Source organism: Mustela putorius, unplaced genomic scaffold (genome assembly GCF_011764305.1).
Source record: "Mustela putorius furo isolate JIRA1106 unplaced genomic scaffold, ASM1176430v1.1 tig00001069_pilon_pilon_pilon, whole genome shotgun sequence".
Lineage (NCBI taxonomy): Eukaryota > Metazoa > Chordata > Mammalia > Carnivora > Mustelidae > Mustela > Mustela putorius.
This window is the reverse complement of record NW_025421558.1, coordinates 451,001-471,884: the sequence shown is the minus strand read 5'-3', so window position 1 is coordinate 471,884 and position 20,884 is coordinate 451,001. Positions and strand designations below refer to the sequence as shown.

General features: G+C 37.3%; 1 protein-coding gene across 5 annotated transcripts in view; it reads right to left on the bottom strand.

The window, feature by feature from the left end:
- The window catches only part of MTMR2 (myotubularin related protein 2), a 123,465-nt gene that overhangs the window by 32,669 nt on the left and 69,912 nt on the right, over positions 1–20,884 (bottom strand). For all 5 annotated transcript variants that reach the window (XM_004754545.3, XM_004754546.3, XM_045087163.1 and 2 more), the window contains 5 exons: positions 17,461–17,555; positions 17,188–17,298; positions 14,284–14,385; positions 13,092–13,175; positions 694–843 (listed from right to left, as the gene is read on the bottom strand). In XM_004754545.3, the coding sequence (XP_004754602.1) occupies positions 694–843; positions 13,092–13,175; positions 14,284–14,385; positions 17,188–17,298; positions 17,461–17,555 (542 nt within the window). The remainder of the gene's footprint in view (positions 1–693; positions 844–13,091; positions 13,176–14,283; positions 14,386–17,187; positions 17,299–17,460; positions 17,556–20,884) is intronic.

The following is a 20,884-nucleotide window of genomic DNA, read 5'->3' as shown; positions in this document are numbered from 1 at the left end:
CCTCTCCAAAACATTACTCTACAAAATACTGCTTTCTGATTGGTTCCAAAGCCTAGACACCAAAGTCCATTCTAGGCTGCTATAAAAATCATCACCTTTCTTTCAAGACAACTCTGGCATATGGAAAATTTGGTCTAATCCTTTAATGAGGTATTGATTTATTGGAGTCATGATTATTCAGAAGTCTCTAGAATCAAAATACATTAAAAGGGGGTTAAGTAAACCCCTTAAAGTTTTATTACTAAAGCAAAAGACTGTCCAACTATAAAGTCTTTAGAAGCTATGACTTTTGTACCTAAAATTGAGCTGATCTTTCTAAAACACAGTAATTCATCAAAATTTGTAAAGTTTTCTTCTTTCTAGGATTTAAAGGAAAAGAGCATTTATTGCCATGATTAAATAATACATAATAAAATAAAGAAATAGTGAATAATACAGAGTCAACTTTGTTTTCAAGTTAAGAGTCACAATTCTGTGAAGTTCTCTCCTACCAATGGCAGACTCTCCAGAAACTTCCTTAATCTAAGTCTTTCCTCCAGTTTTAATTTTACTAAATAACTCATTCTCTCAAATCCCCATAAAAGACATGTTGCTGTAGCTATTTTTATTCTGCAACATTTTCCCATTCATTAACCTCAGCGTTACATACAGTACAAAAGCATTTGCAAAGTCGCATCAAAGCTTCACACTTACTGGGATACGGCCCCTTGACCTGAAGGATGCCACTCTTTTCAATTCTTCATCAGGAATATTTGCTGGCACAACCAAGAGGGCAGGGTATGTATCACAAAGTTCATAGCGTTCATTTATCTTTGTTATTCTCCAGCTTTCATTCGGGATTCCCTACATGGGAAATAGAACACAAGGCAAATTACTACCTAAAATATTAAAACCTACTGAAAGAAAGCCATCTTATTTAAACCCCTCTTATCTCCACTACCCATTTCTTAAGTTGCTGGAATAGTTACTGTCTACCTGTAGTGACCAGGCTTTTAGGATGAGCTATTTTAATGTAGGGATCTGTGTTCATTTTGATGCTAAATATATAGAAAGATTTCTTAAATCACTAAATACTGAGAGACTGCTGGGTCTGTGCTAAACATATGCAATAGGAAGGAAGGACACAGTAAGACTGAGAATGTTCTCTGTCTTAAAAACAAAAAGTCTCACTGTAGTTGATTGGATGGTTGATTTTGCTGCCATTCGTCTACATAAAGAAATTTCAGGGAGCAGGTACTCAGTATCCGGCAGAACACCAGACATATATTTATCATTCAACTAACTAAAGTGAATTTTTCCCTTTAAATTATAGTACTAATGGGAATGTTGCTAATCTAACACATATTTGAAAAGTAAGGGAGTAACAGAAGCCAAGAGACAAGAAATACTTCAACTTTTTAAAAATACATCAATTATTAAACTCTCATTTGATCTTCAGTATTAGCTATAACTAGTCTACTACTTCACATAAATGGTATGTGAAGTAGTAGATATGTAAAGAAGTAGATACTTAAAATTTTTCCATCTTTCATTCTACAGAAAATAAAGCCATGAAATTAACTGGAACTAAGAAAATATATATATTTAAAATTGCATAGCCTCCAACAACTCATAAAATCAATCAGAAAAAGAACTGAAAGAAACCAAACTGGTAGTTAAAGAAAAAAATTATTGAGCACCTATTAGGCACCAGTACATGTCAGCAGCCTTTACACACACCCACATGCACATATTATTGTACCCAGGTTTTGTTAACTACATTTGATAGATGAAGAAACAAAGGAGGTAATAAAGAACTCCATGTACATTGCACATCTATCCTTTTTATTTAAAAGTACATTGTTCCTGGAAAAAAAAAAAGAAAGAAAACGTTGTTATAAAAATCTGAAATGAAAGGGAAGAATGTACTCTTCTTTAAAAGGTATTTCTCAAGTGCCCGCCAGTCACCCAAGAGGGTATTAACATTAAGGAAAGAGAGAAAATTCCCTCCTGGTAATCATAGGGTAAATAGAGTTTCCATGAATTCCGAGCCATGGTCTGGTTCTTTATTGGTGCCTTATACTCTATACCCTATTTAATTAGCCTTGTCCCAACCTGCTTCATATGATATACATAACCCCCTCCCTCTTGCTTTCCTCAACTTTTTTATACAGCAAACAACTGTTTAGGTAAGATCCTTATTTATTTTTAGAAATAAAAGAAAGACTGGATTAAAGGCTTAAAAATATATTTCCATGCAATAGCAAAAAAGTAGAGTGAACTGGCAAATTTATAAAGCTGATACTCAAGCAAAAACCTCAGATACCATCTTTAATTCATCCCTTTGCCTAACCCCCTTACATCCTATCAGTGACCAACTTCTATGATTTTTGTCCATCTAAAAGTGCCAAAAGAAAACTCTGCTCACTATCATCCACCCTCAATGCAACTTGCCTAATTCAAGCCATTACCAAATCTCTCCTGTCCCTCTGCAATCCATTCTCCATGCTGTCTCTATAATACTCGCTTAAGAAGCAAATTATCATGCCGTTCCTCTAAGAACTATCAGTGGTTACCTAGTCCTTTTCACATGAAGCATAACTCCTTCATGAGGAGTGATGTCACCAAGATGACAACATAGGTGTTTCTGACTTTGTTTCCCCTCACAAGCACAACTGACAACTATTCCAGAACAAGACAGCACTGAGTGAATCCTCGAACATGGGACTGAAGCAGCTCCTGCACTTCAGAGACCCAGAAAGACTGCATTAGAAGGGTAATATCCCTCCCCTCCAGGCCAGCCCAGCACCACACAGAGAGGTGTTCCCTAAGCCAAGGGAGACAACCAGCTCCTCACCAGCACTCTGGGTCACCTTGTTGGAGCCACTACACTGATCTTGCCGCCCAGGAACAGCAGGGGAATCTGTGGGGCTCAAACACTAGGAATCTGACTGTGATGGAGAAGTGGGGAAGGGCTTATAGAACCAGCACATGGATCTTGACAAACTGATTGATACATCCTGGGGTGAAGGAGGAACCTGTATGGGTGGTTTTGCTCACCTGCAGACCAGAGTCAGGGACGCACACACTCTGACCAGGGAACTCAGGAGGGTCCAGAACTCCCTAATTTGGACCCTCAAATGAGGAGTTTTGCCAGCCCTAGAGTTCAGTGTGTGCACCCCCAAGCCAGAAGCTAAATCATTGCCCCACACACTGCAAAGTGTCTTACCACCCCATCTGACCATAAGGACTGGCAAAAACTGGAAGCAGTGTGGACTGGCAGCACTCAAGCAGGGAGACAGGAGAGAAGAGCTGACTGTCCCTGGAGCAAAGCAAGTCCTAGGAATGCAGTGTTCCCAAACAGGGGAATTAATTCTTAGCTGGGGCTGAGGGTAGTTCCAGGCCCTTCCCAACCGCTGAGCCGGCTTGCGAAATGGAGAATAACTAGGGAGGCCCTGCCCCTCTCACCAAGGCAAGGAAGCTAAAACACAGACCAACCAGTTGTAGATGGAGTGTGTCTTCTAGCCCCATCTGACCAGAAATGGCTGGCAACAACTCATGGTAGCACTGTACTCCAATGGTACTCAGGCCAAGAAGTGGACAGATAGCCAAGACTTTACAGAACAAAGCTAGTGGTTCTGTTTGGTCGGGAACTTGAGATCTAAATCATCTTGAGTCAATACAGCAAAGAGTTTTACTGGCTTTAGAGCTGTTTTTCCTGCTGCACTCAAGAAGGGAACCTAACTCACTGTCCTGCTCATTGCTGAATATAGCTCTCAGCTTGTCTGGCCGGGGACCCTAACTAGGGAACACAAGAAGCTCCATAGCCCATGAAACAGCCCTATATACAGTGATATGTAAACAGAGCACACAGCCTGTGGCCTCTCCAGGGTGCAGAGTAAAACCAGTGGCCTTGCTCGACCAGGGAATTCAGTGACAGGCCTAATTTGGGTCCCCAAACAATGAGGCCTGGGTCCCATCATGCTGTCCTGCCATTAAGAGCCCCGTCTACAACTGAACACAGTACCCAGTCCTAGCAATCTAGTACATCTGACCTGACCGGAGAATCCAGGTTACTGTAGGGCCCATCCTACACCCTCACTTGGATAGGGAACCAAGCCAGCAATCCCATTCAACTGCTCTCCACCAGTAGCACACCCTTCCCAATCTCTGTCCTCTGAGTTCAAACAGTTGCCTTGCCCCAAAACAGACTATAATAAAAGGCCCCGCCTGCCAAAGGACAGTACCCACAGACATTCCCAGACACCCAAACAGAACTGATTAGTGAAGAATGGTCTCTGCCAAAGAAAACCTATAAATTCTGGAAGAAATGCCCAATCATTCAAATGTGCAGATACCAACATAAGGAATCAAGAATCATGAAAAATCAGGTAAATATGATACCACCAAAGGAAACTAACAAAGCTCCAATAATGGACCCTAAAGAAATAGAAATATATGAAGTATCAGGCAAAGAATTCAAAATAATCCTCTTAATGAATTTTAATGAGCTGTAAGAACACACAATTAAAATTAGGAAAATAATGACGAGCAAAACAAGAAGTTCCACAAGAAAATACCAAGCATAAAAAAAAACAAAACAAACAAAACCCGAGAAATCCTAGAGTGGAAAAATACAGTAACTGAGTTGAAGAATTCAACAGTTTCAAAAGCAGACTCAAGGGGCACTTGGGTGGCTCAGGGAGGTAAAGCCTCTGCCTTCGGCTCAGGTCATGATCCCAGGGTCCTGGAATCGAGTCCCACATTGGGTTCTCTGCTCGGCAGGGAGGCTGCTTCCCCCCAACTCTCTGCCTGCCTCTCTACCTACTTGTGATCTCTGTCTGTCAAATAAATAAATAAAATATTAAAATAAATAAATAAATAAAATCTTTTTAAAAAAACAGATTCGACCATACAAAATAATCAGGGACTTGGAGGATAAGTATTAGAAATTAACCAGTCAGAGATGCCTGGTTGGCTCAGTCAGTTAAGCATCTCCCTCAGCTGAGGTCATGATCCCAGGGTCCTAGGATTGAGTCCTGCATCAGGATTTTTTTTTTTTAAGATTTTATTTATTTATTTGATAGAGAGTGAGTACAAGTAGGCAGAGCAGCAGGCAGAGGGAGAGAGAGGGAGAAGCAGCTCCCCACTGAGCAGGGAGCCCGATGTGGGGCTCGATCCCAGGACCCTGGGATCATGACCTGAGCCGAAGGCAGAGGCTTTCACCCACGGAGCCACCCAGGCGCCCCCTGCATCGGGATCTTGCTCAGTGGGAAGCCTGCTTCTCCCTCTGCCTACAGCTCTCCTTGCTTGTGCTCTCTCACTCTCTCTCTCTGCCATATAAATAAAATCTTGAAAAAAAAAAAAAGCAATCAGAATAACAAAAAGAAAAAAAAAAGAATGAAAACAATGATGAAGAAAGCCTACATGAATTATGGGACATAATGTAAAGAAACAATATTCACATTATGCGAATTCCAGAAGAAAAGAAAGAGAATGAGATAGAAAGTATGTTTAAAACGATGACTCAAAATGCCCTGAGTCTAGTAAAAGAAAGGGACATCCAGATCCATAAGGTCCACAGCACCCCAAATATGTTGAATTTAAAGAGGGATACACTGAGACACATTACAATTAACATCATAAGTCAGGGCACCTGGATGGCTCAGTCAGTCAAGCAGCTGCCTTCAGTTCAGGTCAGGATCCCACAGTGCTGGGATCAAGCCCTGCATCCAGCTCCTTGCTCAGCGGGGAGCCTGCTTCTCCCTCTCCCTCTGTCTCCCTCTGCTTCCTTCTCCCTCTGCTTGCTGCTCCCCCTGCTTGTGCACACACACTCTCTCTCACTCCCTCTCTCTCTGTCAAATAACTAAATAAAGAAACCTAAAAAGCAAAACAAACAAACAAAAAATAACCATCAAAAGTCAAAGAATTTTAAGAGCAACAAGAATGGGCTTTCTTTCAAGGGTAACTCTGTAAGAATACTGGCAGATTTCTCAACAGAAATATTTTAGGCCAGAGAGAATGGGAAGGCATACTCAAAATAGTCAAAGAAAATAACTAAGCCAAGAATTCTATAGCCAGCGAAACTGTCTCTCTGAACTGAAGGAAGGGTAGACTTTCCCAAACAAAAGTAGAGGGAGTTCATTATTACCAGATCTACCTTATAAGAAATGCTAAATACTTGAGTACAAGTGAAAGAATGCTACTTAGCATCATAAAAACACAGAAAGGTAGTATAAACCTCATTGGTAACAATCAGTTTAATTCTGCAATACAGTAGCAGTGGCATGTAATTCACCTACAACTCTAGTTGGCAAGTTAAAAAAACAACATAGTAGGGGCACCTGATTGGCTCAGTGGGTTAAAGCCTCTGCCTTCGGCTCAGGTCATGATCTCAGGGTCCTGGGATTGAGCCCCACATCGGGCTCTCTGCTTGGTTGGGGAGCCTGCTTCCCCCTCTCTCTCTGCCTGCCTCTCTGCCTACTTGTGATCTCTCTCTCTATCAAATAAATAAATAAAATCTTAAAAAAAATAGTAAAAATAACCATAACTAAAATAATCTGGTTATTAGTTATACAATATAAAAAACATGTAATTTATAACAGCAATAACCTAAAAGTAAAGGGGAACAGCAGTAAAAATATAAAGTTTATAAGCTCTATTGACATTAACGTGTTATCAGTTTAAAAGTGGGGTGTTCTAAGTGCAAGATATTTATGTAACCTTATGGTAACCACATGGAAAATTCTGTAGTAATTACAAAAAACATGATAAAGAAGTCAAAGTGTACTGATACAAAAAGACATCAAAATATACACGCACAAAGAGAGCAGGATAAGAAATAAGGAACAATGATTCTATAAAACAACCAGAATTGATTTGTTAATTAATTAACAAAGTGGCAACAGTAAGTCCTACTAATAATTACTCTAAACATAAACCAACTAAATTCTCCAATTAAAAGATGCAATATGGCAAAATGGTTAAAAAAAAATAAGATCCAACCATATGCTGCCAATAAGAGACTCACTTTGGCCTCGAAGACTCACATAGACTGGGAATGAAAAGATGGAAAAAGACAATCCAGGCAAATGATAAACAAAAAAAGGAGGGTTATCTACACTGAGCAAAATAGATTTTAAACAATAATAGTATAGAGAGAATAAGAAAGCCATGATATAATGAGGAAAAGGACAATACATTAATAAGATAAAGCAACTATAAATATTTGTGTGCTCAACTTTGGAGGTCCTAAACATATAAAGCAAAAACTAACAGCAAAAGTAAAAATAAAGAGTAATATAGTAATAGTTCTGGATGTCAATACCCCATTGTCAATAACAGACAGATAATCCAAACAGAAAATCATTAAGAAATCAATACATGGATTTGAGCACTATGGTCAAAATAGACCTAACAGGTTCCTAGAGAACACTCTATCCAACAGCAGCAGAATACACATTCTTCTGAAGTATACATGGAACACTTTCTACTATAGGCCACATGTCAGGGCTCAGCAAATTCAAGAAGACTAAAACCATACTAGGTATCTTCTCTGTCTATAATGGCCTAAAACCAGAAATCACTAACAGGAAAAAACTGAAAAAAAAATCACAAAGAAATTAAACAACATTCTCCTGAATAACCAACAACAACCATTTGGTCAGAAAACAAATTAAAGGAGAAATAAAATTTGTACAAACAGACATGGAAATACAACATACCAGAACTTGTAGGGTGTTTCAGAAGCACTTCTAAAAGGGAAGTTAGAGCAATAAATGCCTACATTAAGATGCAAGAAAAATCTGGGGCACCTGGATAGCACAGTTGGTTAGGCATCCAACTCTTGGGTTTTTGCTCAGGTTGTGATCTCAGGGTTGTTGAGTTTGAACCCTGTGTCGGGCTCCACGCTCAACATGGAGTCTGCTTGGGATTCTCTCTCTCTCCCTCTCCCTCTGCCCTTCCCCAACCCCTCTCTCTAATAAATAAAATCTTTTTTTTTTTAGGCAAGAAAAATCCCAAATTAACAACGTAAGTGCATATCTTAACTAAAAGAAGAACAAACTGAGTCCAAAGTTACCAGAAGAAAGGAAACAATAAAGACTAGAGTGGAAATAAATAAAACAGAAAAGAAGGGGGGGAGGGGAATTAAACAAACTAAGAGTTCATTCCCTGAAAAGATAAATAAAGTTGGCAAACTCTTAGACTAACCGAGTTAAAAAGAGAAAGGGTCTAAATCAACAAAATTATAAATGAAAAAGGAAACATTACAACTGTTAATACAGAAATTCAAATACTTTTAAACTGTATATCTAATAAGGGGTTAATATCCAAAATATATAAAGAACTCATGCAACACAGCAGCAAAAACCAAATCATGATGTTGTATACCTGAAACTGATATAACACAGTATGGCAGCTATACTCAAAAAAAAAAAAAAAAAAAAAAAAAAAAAAATTAATGGTCAAAGGACCTGAATGAACATTTCTTCAAAAAAGAAATATGAAAGGCCAATAGACACATGAAAAGATTCTCAATATAGTCATTAAGTAAATGCAAATTAAAACCACAATGAGATCTCATCTCAGACCTGTCAGAATGGCCATCATAAAATAAGAAATAAAAATAAATTTAAAAAATAGAGAGATGACAGAAGCGGGTGTAGATGGAGAAAGAAAACCCTGTAGGTGCAGCTGTAAACTGGTTCAGCTGCTATGGAAAACGGTGTGAGGATGCTCAGAAAATCAAACCCAGAACTACAGTATTATAACAACTCCACTTCTGCAGATATATAAGGAAATGAAAACAGTAACTGGAAAAGATACCTGCACTGCCCATAACCAGGACAGCATTGTTTACAACAGCCAAGACATGGACATAAGTGTCCACTGGTGGAGGAATGGATAATGTGATATTATTCAGCCATGAAAACCAAGCAAATCTTAACCATTTGCAACAACACAGGAGGATCTGGAGGGTAGTATGCTTAGTGAAATAAGTCAGAGAGAAAAAGACAAATACTATATGATATGCAGAATGTTAAAAAAAAATAAAAAACAACTCACAGAAATTGACAGAAAAAGAACAGACTTGTGGTTAGGGGAGAGAAAACTGGAAGAAAGTGGTCAGGTGGCAGAAAGGTACAAACTTCCATTATAAGAGAAGTAACTGCTTGGGACATCATGGACAACATGATGACTACAGCTCACACTGCTGTATGATACACAGGAAAGCTGCTGAGAGCAAATCCTATGCATTCCCCTCAAAAGGAGAAAATGGTTTCCTTTTCTTCTTTGTTTTTATTCTGTCTATATGAAAAGATGGATGTTAGCTGAACCTATTCTGGCAATCATTTCACAACACATGCAAATCAAACCATCATGTCATGTACCTTAAACTTACACAGTGACGTATGCCAATTATTTCTCAATAAAACTGTGAAAGAAACTCCTTTATGGACTTAGCAAAACCCAGCCCTTCACACTTCAGCTTTCCCCAGTCTGATCTCTTGCCACTCCAGTCTTTAGTCAAGCCTATACCAATACTTTCAGTTCCCAAAGGGCTTCATATTCTCTCACTGGAGTACCTTGCTTTACCTGTCACTGTATTTATTGCTGTGTATTTTAATTATCAGCTTACCTCTTTGAATCCTCCACTAAGTATAGGCTCTTTGGAAGTCAGGATTGTGTCTTCTAGTTTCATAGACTTAGCCACTAGTATATATTTAGCCACTAGTATATATAGTGCCAGATAAATTGGATGGATGGATGGATGGATGAGTGAAGGAAGGAATGATTAATGACTAAATCAATGACCCGCAAGGAAGCCTTCACAAAAAGCGACAGTAGTTTCTCAAGTTTTCTTAGGCAACATGGAGTCAGAGCTAAGACTGCCAGATCACCCAAGAGGCATACCTCACCTGAGATCCTGATGAACCATCCCCAACCCAGGGAGTACTCTAATCTCTCAATCCCTTCTCATATCCTTGAAAAATCACTCTCACGGAGAACCACTATTACCCGTGGGACTGTGTCACATTCTCCAGGAAACTGGCAGGGTTGGGGTAGAACCACTGACTTAAGTTACACTAATGCTGTTGTGTTCCTATTCTTAGATAAGGTGGTATACTGACCTCCACTGAAGGAACTGCCTTCCAAACCGACAAGTGGAGTTGACCAGTCAGCACACACTCTTTGTACACAGTACTAAAGACATCTGACAGCTACTGATCCTTGGCATACATTTTTATAATCTCCCTGTAAATCACTGTCCTTCAGTTAATGTATCTGTTTGTCAGAGTCAAGTTACAACCCAATTAACTGGATGATAGCTTTCCTTAGTTATTCACATTCCAATGCTGAGAATAAATTCTGTTTTCCTTGACTGGACTTGAGTGTTTTCCAAATTTGCTAAGCAATACATCTATCTACCCTGTGACTAAATATTTTTGCAGAAGACCATGTTCATTTCCTTAAGACTGATTTTCACTGTTTCAGCAACTTGATGATTTTTCTTGATCTTATCCACAAATTTCAAGAGTCCTCTGTATAATCACTATATGTATGCATCAAGAATAAATTCAAGAAACATCCTCTTACATAAAAAATTTAAATAGTTATTAATAATTTTGTGCATTAAAAATAACACATGATTAGCAATATAATGTACAGGTCTACAGAATTAATGTGACTTTCCTTTCGTGTTTTAGTGGCTACACACAATGAATCTCACCACCAGTCATGATTTCCGTTTTTAGAGCTCTACAAAATAATATAAACAGTAATAATCACTTGGATAGATTTCTTTGGTTAATAAAATACCTTCCCGTATATTACTAATCCTTCAAACATTCCTATAAAGCAGTTCCTATGACCGTGTAAAAAAATAAAAGCACTGTGACATAATGACTCATTCAAGAACACATACCTAAGATTGAGAACTAAGTAAGAGCTAAAGATATGACTCAAACTCAGTCTTCTAAATGCTCTGGAATTTTTGGTAAGAGTTGCACAACTTTGTGCATATGTTAAAAGCCAGTGGACTGTACATTAAAGTGATACATTTTATGGTACATGAATTACACCTCGACCTAAAAGAAAAAAAAGAATAGGCAGGTCTGTATGTTCTGAGATGGTATGTATCCTCCAAAACACATTAAATGAAAAAGAAGGCATAAAATCTCTGAAAGCATACATAGGTAACCAACAACATTATTTCCTTAAGAAAGAGGAACTGGTGTGGCTGGGGGACAAGGTTGTCCTGGAAGGGAAACCTACTTTTCAACTCAAATTCAACTTCTAAATTTTATGCAGAGTGCAAGTGTCACCACTTTTAATTTTAATTGAAAAGAAAAAAAGGAATAATCTGATGCATTATCTTTAGACTTAAGGTTTATATTAAAAGATTACCTTCATTTTCTTCTGTAATAAACTTAATATACATCAAAATCCACCCCTGAACCTGAGTCTTCCAACCACAAGAAATACACTGTTCTCTACACTATACTTCAATTTAGTTGCATCAGAGACAAAGTCTCTAGCTTTGCTGGAAAAAGAGTCAAAATTTCATCTAGTAAATCAAAGACCATAAAGCATCTGCATTACTTCATATAGAGTCAATGCTCTATTCTGACAGCCACATTTCCTAATCTCTTAATTCTCCTTCTATAGGGGTATAGTTGGGGGGGAGGGGTTGCTCTTTGTTGTTGTTGTTGTTTAAGATTTTATTTATTTATTTGACAGAGAGAGATCACAAATAGGCAGAGAAAGAGGCAGAAGCGGGGCTCAAACCCAGGACCCTAAGATCCATGACCTGAGCCGAAGGCAGACACTTAACCATCTGAGCCACCCAGGCACCGCAGGGGTATAGCTGTTTATTTACTCTTTAACTTACTCTCTTTTCCATAATAACTTATTTCTTTTAAGTTCTATGTTGATGGTAATTTTTGCCTAGATTCCTAGAGAATATTTCTCATCTTAACAATTCTCAGGACATGGTCAGATCTTCTGATTGCTTTTCCACCTAATTCTGACACTTGCTTTTTGAATTAGCAAAAATCTTGCAATGTTAACTTGTAGACTCATGATTTCTAGTTGATTCACTTATTGAATATTCTGCCTCATATTTTGCCAATCTGATGGCTTTATAACTGACTAAGAAATTTTATTTTACTGACTACATGCTATTGAGCAACAAATGATACTTCAAACCATTTGGGTATCTTTAGTTCTCTGGTAGTGGATTTTTACTCTTCCTTGCTTTGTGAAACAAACTTAAATAAATTAGAAGCTCTATAATTCAAACACAATGTCTGAAATCTAAATACAAAAATCAAAGCTTATTTTCATATCTGAATTCTAGAGTAACCTGGATCTCAAATCTAATGATTACCAAAGAAACAACCAATGTGTCCTAACTTAAATTCTCAAGAAAGCAGACTGAACATGCAGATCGTTCAAGACTATTTTAGGCAGAGTTTAAATATTCATTAAAGGGCTCTGGGAAGTGGTGTCCTGAGGATGACAGACTGTCACACAGATTTCCAGACTGAACTCTGCTTTAATCTCTTACTGTGGTATATCATGCTGATAGGTTTCTCATAGTAAACCAACCGACTTTAGTCATGATGTATTATCTCTTTGGTATACTATCAGATTTGATTTGATAACATTTTATGTATAAGTGTGTCCTCTCTGAAGATCTAAAACTTTCAAAATTTCATGGGGGGCTATGTTATAAGCAGAACTACTATGAAATTTTTTCAGAATTATATTATAGGATCTCCAAAAGAGAAAAAGGTGCGTGAATAATGTTGAATGGTACATAAGAATATTAAAATGTAAATATATTTACCATTTAATTTTTATCAATATTAAACATTTTTAGAAGCTGATTTACTTATTATTTCTTAGATAAGTAAATTAATAAAAGATCACTAAAACAGTCTCAAACAGTTTAGAGAAACTGAAAGGTAGACAAAGAATCAAGATTAGCCTTCATTAAAACAACACGACCCACACAACTATATAAAGATATATACCTCTACCCTTAAGTTTTTTGTTGTAATGAAAATAATGCAAAATATTAAAACTGAAAGAATAAAAGTACATACCTGTCTTCTATACTCTAAAAGAGAGTCATAGAGCTTCCACCCATTTTCAGGGAATACTTCTTTATACTCAAAAGCAAAAAGAGGCTACAAAACAGCAAACAGAATTAATAGCTACAAAAAGACATTTCAGAGGGTCATGAATCAGAAATGAATCCTTATCATACCCAAAGTTTTCATTCACTCGTCTGCAAGGATATTTTGTATGGTGTCCTTTTTTTTTCCATATTGTTGTTTTGGCTCTTGCTTTATAATTTTGAAAATGTATTATTTTGTTTTGTTTTCATATTTTTCAAACACATAGGAAAGCACAGAGGCCCACCACCAAGATGTATCAAATGCTAACATATCACCATATTTCCTTCAGATATAAGCTATTTAAGTTACAGAAGACATCTTCTGATAAAATTAAGTAGTTTGACATCACAGATGTCAGCAGTTAAGCAGCTGAAGTTAATGCTACATTTTCTAAAAGATACTGAATAAACATATTGTTTTTTGGTATGTGATCAGTGTACCAAAAAAGAAAATCTAATTTATCATCTTTGTAGACAGAAGGACAGAAACAACTATGGTGAAAAACATTCAAACAAGAATCAAAAAGCAAATTCTGATTACAAATGTTACTCCCTACTAGCTGTACCCTTGAGTTACTTACCTGCCCCTGGTTTCAACTCTAAAATAGGGATAAATAATATTTACCAACACGGGATATTATAAAATATTAATTAGATTATATAACATTAATGAGGGGGCACCACTGCTAGCAGGTAGCAGGAACTCCGCTAAGATTTGCTCACTCTTTCCTCTAAAATTGCTAGACTTAACTCTCAGCTCCTAATTAAAAAGATTTCAAATAAATAAATAAAATCTTTTTAAAAAATAATAAAAAGGAGATTTCAAATCCTAATGAAGACTACAGACAGCTTTTCATCGTGGGAACACCCTCTATAGAAAGATCATATAATTATAGAACGTCAGCAAGCAGGAATGGACCTCAGAAATCTGCTAGCTCAGCCTCCTCATTTCATACCTAAAAGAAACTGCTCCAAGAGGTTAGATTAAACTTAAATTATGCATCTGGTTTAATGACAAAGTAGGATCACAAATGTAGATTCTAGGTAGCCTAGACAAGTTTCTTTACACTACACCAAGAATTACAATACACATTTTTCAAAGACAAAAAACATCTTACCAGGTTATTAGAGACAGGAAAAGCATATTTCATTAGATTCTCAAAGATGGATCTTCTTGTTCGCCCCTCAGGTTTATGAGCAAACCGTAAATTCCGAATGTCCTAGAAAAGATTTATGATCCAAGTCATCGATCCCCGTTCACCTTTTATTTAATGAACACATAAGGATAACTCAGAACTACCTTGTAGAATATTAAGATCTGTGAATGTGGGATACGAAAATAAGACAACTCCTAGAGGAAGGGAAATCACAATGTCTAATTGGAAAGAAAAAAAGGCACTCTAATACAAGGCAAAATTCAGAGGACAGAAATTTTATTTCTGCTTATTTACTCACAACAGGCCAGTAAAGGAGATACCACCTGATAAGAGATACTGTATCTGAAGCTCACTATCATGACTGGTAGATACACAGCTCGGTGTGTATCCTTTCCCTGTGAAAGCCCATTTTTTTGTCATGGATTTCCCTATTAAAAACCTAATTAGCTCTTGTTATATTTCATAAGTGCCCTTGTTCCCATCATGCCTGGTGATAACTTTCCTATTTACGATCCCTTCTCAGGGCTCATTTTCACTGGATCTTCTACGTTTTCTGCTACTGGACTGATAGAATCAAACTGTACATAACTCTCTTCCTCTTCTCCAGGTCCAAGCTCTTCAAACACCTCCTGGCAGATAAACTCCCAAATGTTTGGTTGATGTCATCCTGCCTCTACAGTCAGATCTAAAGTCCCAGGCTCCCTTTTGTTATTCGTCCTCAAGCAATTTTCTATGCTCAGTCTCAATATAGATATTCATGTTCTGGTTTACTGACATCTTAACTGCACTAAGAAAAACTTGGGGATTAAAAATAATTTCAAGAGGGGAGCCTGGGTGGCTCAGTGAGTTAAAGCCTCTGCCGTCGGCTCAGGTCATGATCCCAGAGTCCTGGGATTGAGCCCTACATCGGGGTCTCCGCTCAGCAGGGAATCTGCCTCCCCCCCTCTCTCTGCCTGCCTCTCTGCCTACTTATGATCTCTGTCTGTCAAATAAATAAATAAAAATCTTCTAAAAAAATAATTTCAAGACTACCCATTTTATCTAAGTGTTTTAATCTAAGCAGAATTCAAAATAGCTTTATTATATTTATTCTATAAAACTGAATACAGGAACACTGCACTCTAATGCATCTGCAGTACACAAACAAGTAGGACATTTTATCACAAATCTGATCCAAAACGAGGACGCTAGCTTTACCTTACTTTAAAACAAACATGTGCGGAAACCTAAGCTGATACCTTGTTTCTTCCTCAGTAAATATATTTACAACTAGTAGAGATGTTCATAATCACTCTTGTTAATTGGAGGGTTATCTAAAAGTGCCACAGATGGGGCCCTACAAATGTTTGCGTTTGTTGATAATGATCTTGCTCCATGGAAAAACTGTATTTAAAATGATCAAGATTTCATGTCCTCTCATATTCTACGCTCCATTTACTATTAGATTACAATAAAGTGATTAGGAGACAATGTGCTTGACACATTTTTCACAGCTATTATACTCTTAGAGCCCTTCTGACTATGAAGGAAAATGTATAAAAATAATTAGTAGTCATTACCTTTATTACTAGATTTACAGAACTAAAGATTAGCATAAGAAAGTAACTTGAGGGGCTAAGTGGCTTAGGCCTCTGCCTTCAGCTCAGGTCATGATCTCAGGGTCCTGGGATCGAGCCCCACATCAGGCTCTCTGCTCAGCAGGGAGCCTGCTCCCCCCTCTCTGTCTGCCTCTCTGCCTACTTGTAATCTCCCTACCAAATAAATAAATAAAATCTTAAAAAAAAAAAAGAAAGAAAAAAAGTAACTTGAAATTTAATGCATGTGCTGTTGCTTTTACGTTTGGCACTGGCAGAAAAGCAGGGAAAAAAAAAAACAAAAGGATTTCTAGAACTGAAATGTGCACAGGTATTAATCAGGCCATAAGGAGAGCAGCTACCAACTGAAATGGCACCAGAGATGAAATGTCTATGACTGAACAGAATGATGAAAGTGTAAAAATCTTAAGTTTCATTCAAGTGTCAATGCATTTAATACAAGTTAGACATCTCCAAATCAAAACCACAATGGGGTAACTCCTCATACCTGTCAGAATGGCTAAAATCAAAAACTCAAGAAACAAGTGTTGGTGAGGATGTGGAGAAAAAGAAACCCTCCTGCACTCTTCGTGGGAATACAAAATGGTACAACCACTGTGGAAAACAGTATGGAGGTTCTTCAAAAAATTAATAATTAATAATAGAACTACCCTACAATCCAGTAATCATATTACTGGATATTTACCCAAAAAATACAAAAAACACTAATTTGAGTAGATACATGCATTCCTGTGTTTACTGCAGCATTATTTGCAATAGCCAAACTATGGAAGCAGTGTCCATCAGCAGATGAATGGAAAAGAAGATGAGGTGTGTATATATACACACATATATAAATATATACACATGAAATAATCAATGTCAAAGTATCTTGTACTGGGTCCAAAAGAATTCAAGCCTAATTCATGATAGATCACCTTTTATTACTCTTAAATGTTGCTGTTGTCTTCTAGAATGATGTTACAGCATGAAATGTACTTTACAGTTTGGAAACCAGTTTCTGCACATAGGCTCTATTTAATAGAAAGCTTTTCAAAGGGGTGCCTGGGTGGCTCAGTGGGTTAAAGCCTCTGCCTTCAGCTCAGGTCATGATCCCAGTGTCCTGGGATTGAGCCCCGCATTGGGCTCTCTGCTAGGCAGGGAGCCTGCTTCCTCCTCTCTCTCTGCCTGCCTCTCTGCCTACTTGTGATCTCTGTCTGTCAAATAAATAAATAAAATTTAAAAAGAAAGCTTTTCAAACCAAATAAAATTGTGTAAGTATAACATTTACCTTACACACAGTTTCTAGTCCATAAGAATTTTCACCTCGACTAGAAGCACCACCAATTTTTTCTACTCTACTTATCACACCAAGAGAGGCATCTAAAACAAATGGGGGATCCTAAGGGAAGGAAAGAAAAAAAAAGAAAACAATTAAAACTAAGCAATCGATACTGTACAATTATTTTAATTAGAAATGCCTTAATTAAAAATGATAAAAAATGAACAAAACTGCAAAGAACATACAGATGTACATATAAAAATCTAATCCAACAAGTCTTACCCGTTCCATGCTTTTAAAATATAACCTGTAATTCGTGACAGTCAGAGTTCCTCGGACAGCACCAGTGAATGGACATATATAAGTTACATCTTTGGCTGCAAAAGCAAAGAGTCCACAATTTACTATACAACATGCACTATTAAAAACTGCACTCTCATCTTTTCAGAAGTGAAATTTACTAAAATTCTGACTGCTGTTCTAACCTATATTCCAAAATGACAGAATCAGTGTTCCAACAGAACCCAGAAGCCAAATCCAGGCTTCTAACCATGCAGAAATCTGGGAGGGACTGAAGAGGTAGAGATGACCCCTACCCTCTGACAGGAGACAAGGCTAGCCTCTATCCCTGCTGGATAAAATACGTGCGGAAGCTAGAGTAGTGGATGGAAGGGTAGTAGTGATTCAGTTAATAACTGCAGATGTCTCAAGCCACAGTCACCAGTCAGCACAGTTTCCAGGTCACCTCATCAATCTGCTGGTTGTCTTCTGGTCAGTTTAATGTATCAACATTTCTCTAAAAATATATCAGAAATATAGAAGAGAAACTCCTGACCTGATTATACTTATGGGGAAAGTATTGTAGGAGAAATGCAATGTATATGAAACATTATCTCTTTGAAAGATAGTAAAATAAGAGGATATTATATTCCTGACCAAGCAACTGATGTCGAATTTTGGAAAGAAACAATTACAAGAATTGTTTTATTAAATGATAAATAATGGATCTACACAGTATAATGCTTTTTAAAACATTCATTAATTAAGCAGGATAACTCAGCTACCACTAGCTCAAAATAGTATTTAATATGGTAGAGTTCATAATGCCCACTACAAACTTTTTTACATCTTAAAATATTCATAAATCCCTGGTATGTCATTATAGCAGCAAATGAGCAAGTAAAGGAATATCTTCATCACTCCAGAAAGTAAGGCACAACTAGAAGCAACAAATTGCAAAGAACTTTCCAAAGGACTTCTGGGAAAATGCAGGGACATAAGATACATTTAATAAGGTATTACAACTTCCTGACTTTGCTTTTTACTCACTACTCTGAAGGACTGAACATTTTGTATGGAATCTGAAATGAGACTGATCTTACAAAAACATTTCTAACCTTCAAAGTAGTTCCCTCAGGAATGTTCAAGTATGAGCTACATTTTTTAAATTGTTGTCTCCAATGCATGTTTCATTTAGAGGGGCACTTTTAAAATTAAATAAACTCATCAGATGGAAAGATATACAAACTTGCCTTGCATATACTTTCTTGCTCTTATAAATTTTTACCTCAAGTAGAAAGGCTTTATTCAATGTTACTAAAACATTTCTGGATTCTTTCCAGAGCCAGTTTTCTTACTTACACAAGAAAATCAACCTCATTGTTCTATAAGCTGCCTCAAGGTATGTATGTCCCTCTTAGCCCCATGTTTTTGTTACATCTTACCTTTTATTCTAAAATTATGAGATAATATTCATGAAAGTACTACACATACAAAAGAGTTTATATCTATGTTACTATTATCACTGATCATTTGTTCTATCCACTTTATCCTCCTTCTCAGTTTGGTAGTAGCTAAATCACACTGAGGAAAGAATTTGTGCTTAGCAGGATTTGCACCAAATAGATGAGAGATTATGACCGGAACCACACCAGAGCAAATGACAGTAGGAACACCCAGCACTGATGCCCCTGCACTGCAGAGTTTATAAAGTATTTTTCACCTGAGTACTTCCTTTAACCTTCATAACAAACCTATATAAGACTTATACTTACACCTATAAATTTTAAATGAGAATACCAGGGCTGAGAGAAGTATAACGAAAGCCTAATATTTCAGAACCAGGAACTGCTAAGATTAAGACTTGAAAGCAGATCCTCTGACTACAAATTCCAAATCTCTTTCCATCATGTCATGCAAAGCTAAGCCACTAACATAGCACCATCTGACTCCTGTGTTAAAGGTTAAAATACTGTAGTCTGGGGCTATCTCTATTTCTGATATACCCAGACCACAATACCCTGAGACTGTTACTTGCTTAAAGCATGCCATTGATGTTCCTAACACTACTCTAACTTAAAAAACTATACTGAAGATTTACATTAGGCCAACTAAAAATCAAATGACTCTTCTAGAGGAATTAACATATTCAAGGTTATTCTAGCCTTACACTTTACATTCAATGTCATTTTTGCATATAATCAAGTCTAGACAGATAATTTTCAACCAGAATATTTAATATATTAGGTAGTCCTCTAAATTTTAGAATACTGATACTGCCTGGTGGTACCAAAAGAGCTTAGATTTACTAACCCTCTCAAATTTTCACTGAGTTCAAAGGGGAAGAAGCCATATTTTCGGTGAGGTAGACTAAAATGACCTTGAAAATACCTGTCTGTAAGGATATAAAATATATACAAACAAATGTAATAGATGAGAGCATGCAATCTGTACAGAAAGAGACATAAAAATATATACTAAGTAATACAATGAAGGGGAAGTCCGTTCTGCTGTGGGATGAGGAAAGTTCAAGGAACGGAGAGGCGTGTGAGTTGTGCCCTCATGGCAGGTGTCCACTAGATGGGCAGAGATGGTGAGATGGCGCCCAGTGCACAGGAAGAACTGAATCCAAAATACAGAAGGGGAGAAGTAAAGGACCTACCTGGACAAAGGTAAGTACACAGTCTGGCTCTCTCTAGCTCACACCGTTAATCACACTCTCTTCACTCCTCAATTTCCCTCCCTGGTTCCTCTTCCACCCCATGTTGTAAATTGACAATAAAATGAAAGGTGCTGTTTCTCTGGCTAAGAAGCCATTTGTTCTCCTAACACATTACTTCATTCCTCAAAAGCTATGGTATTTTTTAGCTCACCATACAGATTTAATGAAGTAAAAGCATAAGAACAACATCAAAAAAGAGTCCATACAATCAGTTACTGCTTAGTTCTTTAGGCTGCAGAAGAAAAGCACCTACATGCAAACAGCTTGCGCTGCAATGGAGATGAAATACCTTCATCCAAAAACTGACACGAGTTTATTCAGAACAGATAAAATAAAGGAAACAGAAAGAAAGAATGTGTTTTAAGAAAAATCACTTGTACAAAGCGACAGACAATCCAATGTTTTATCTAGGCAAACCAATTTCTTACTGCAGTCATTCAAAATAATGAAATACTCTTGAAAATTCAGCAAGAGTTAAAAAAAAAAAAAAAGGCCCCTACTTTCAATGAATGTAGAGCAAACAGAAAAGCAGCAGAATATAACTCAATCTGCATGTTACCCTACAGTCCAACTACAAAACCAGCAGGTGTAATGGGTCTAGGCCTAGGGGCCACACCAGATATTGGGAAGGGTGGCAGTAATGAGTGCTGCCAGACAGGAGGTGTCTTGGACAATGAACCTGTTCTCTCTACACTGAGAGTACTG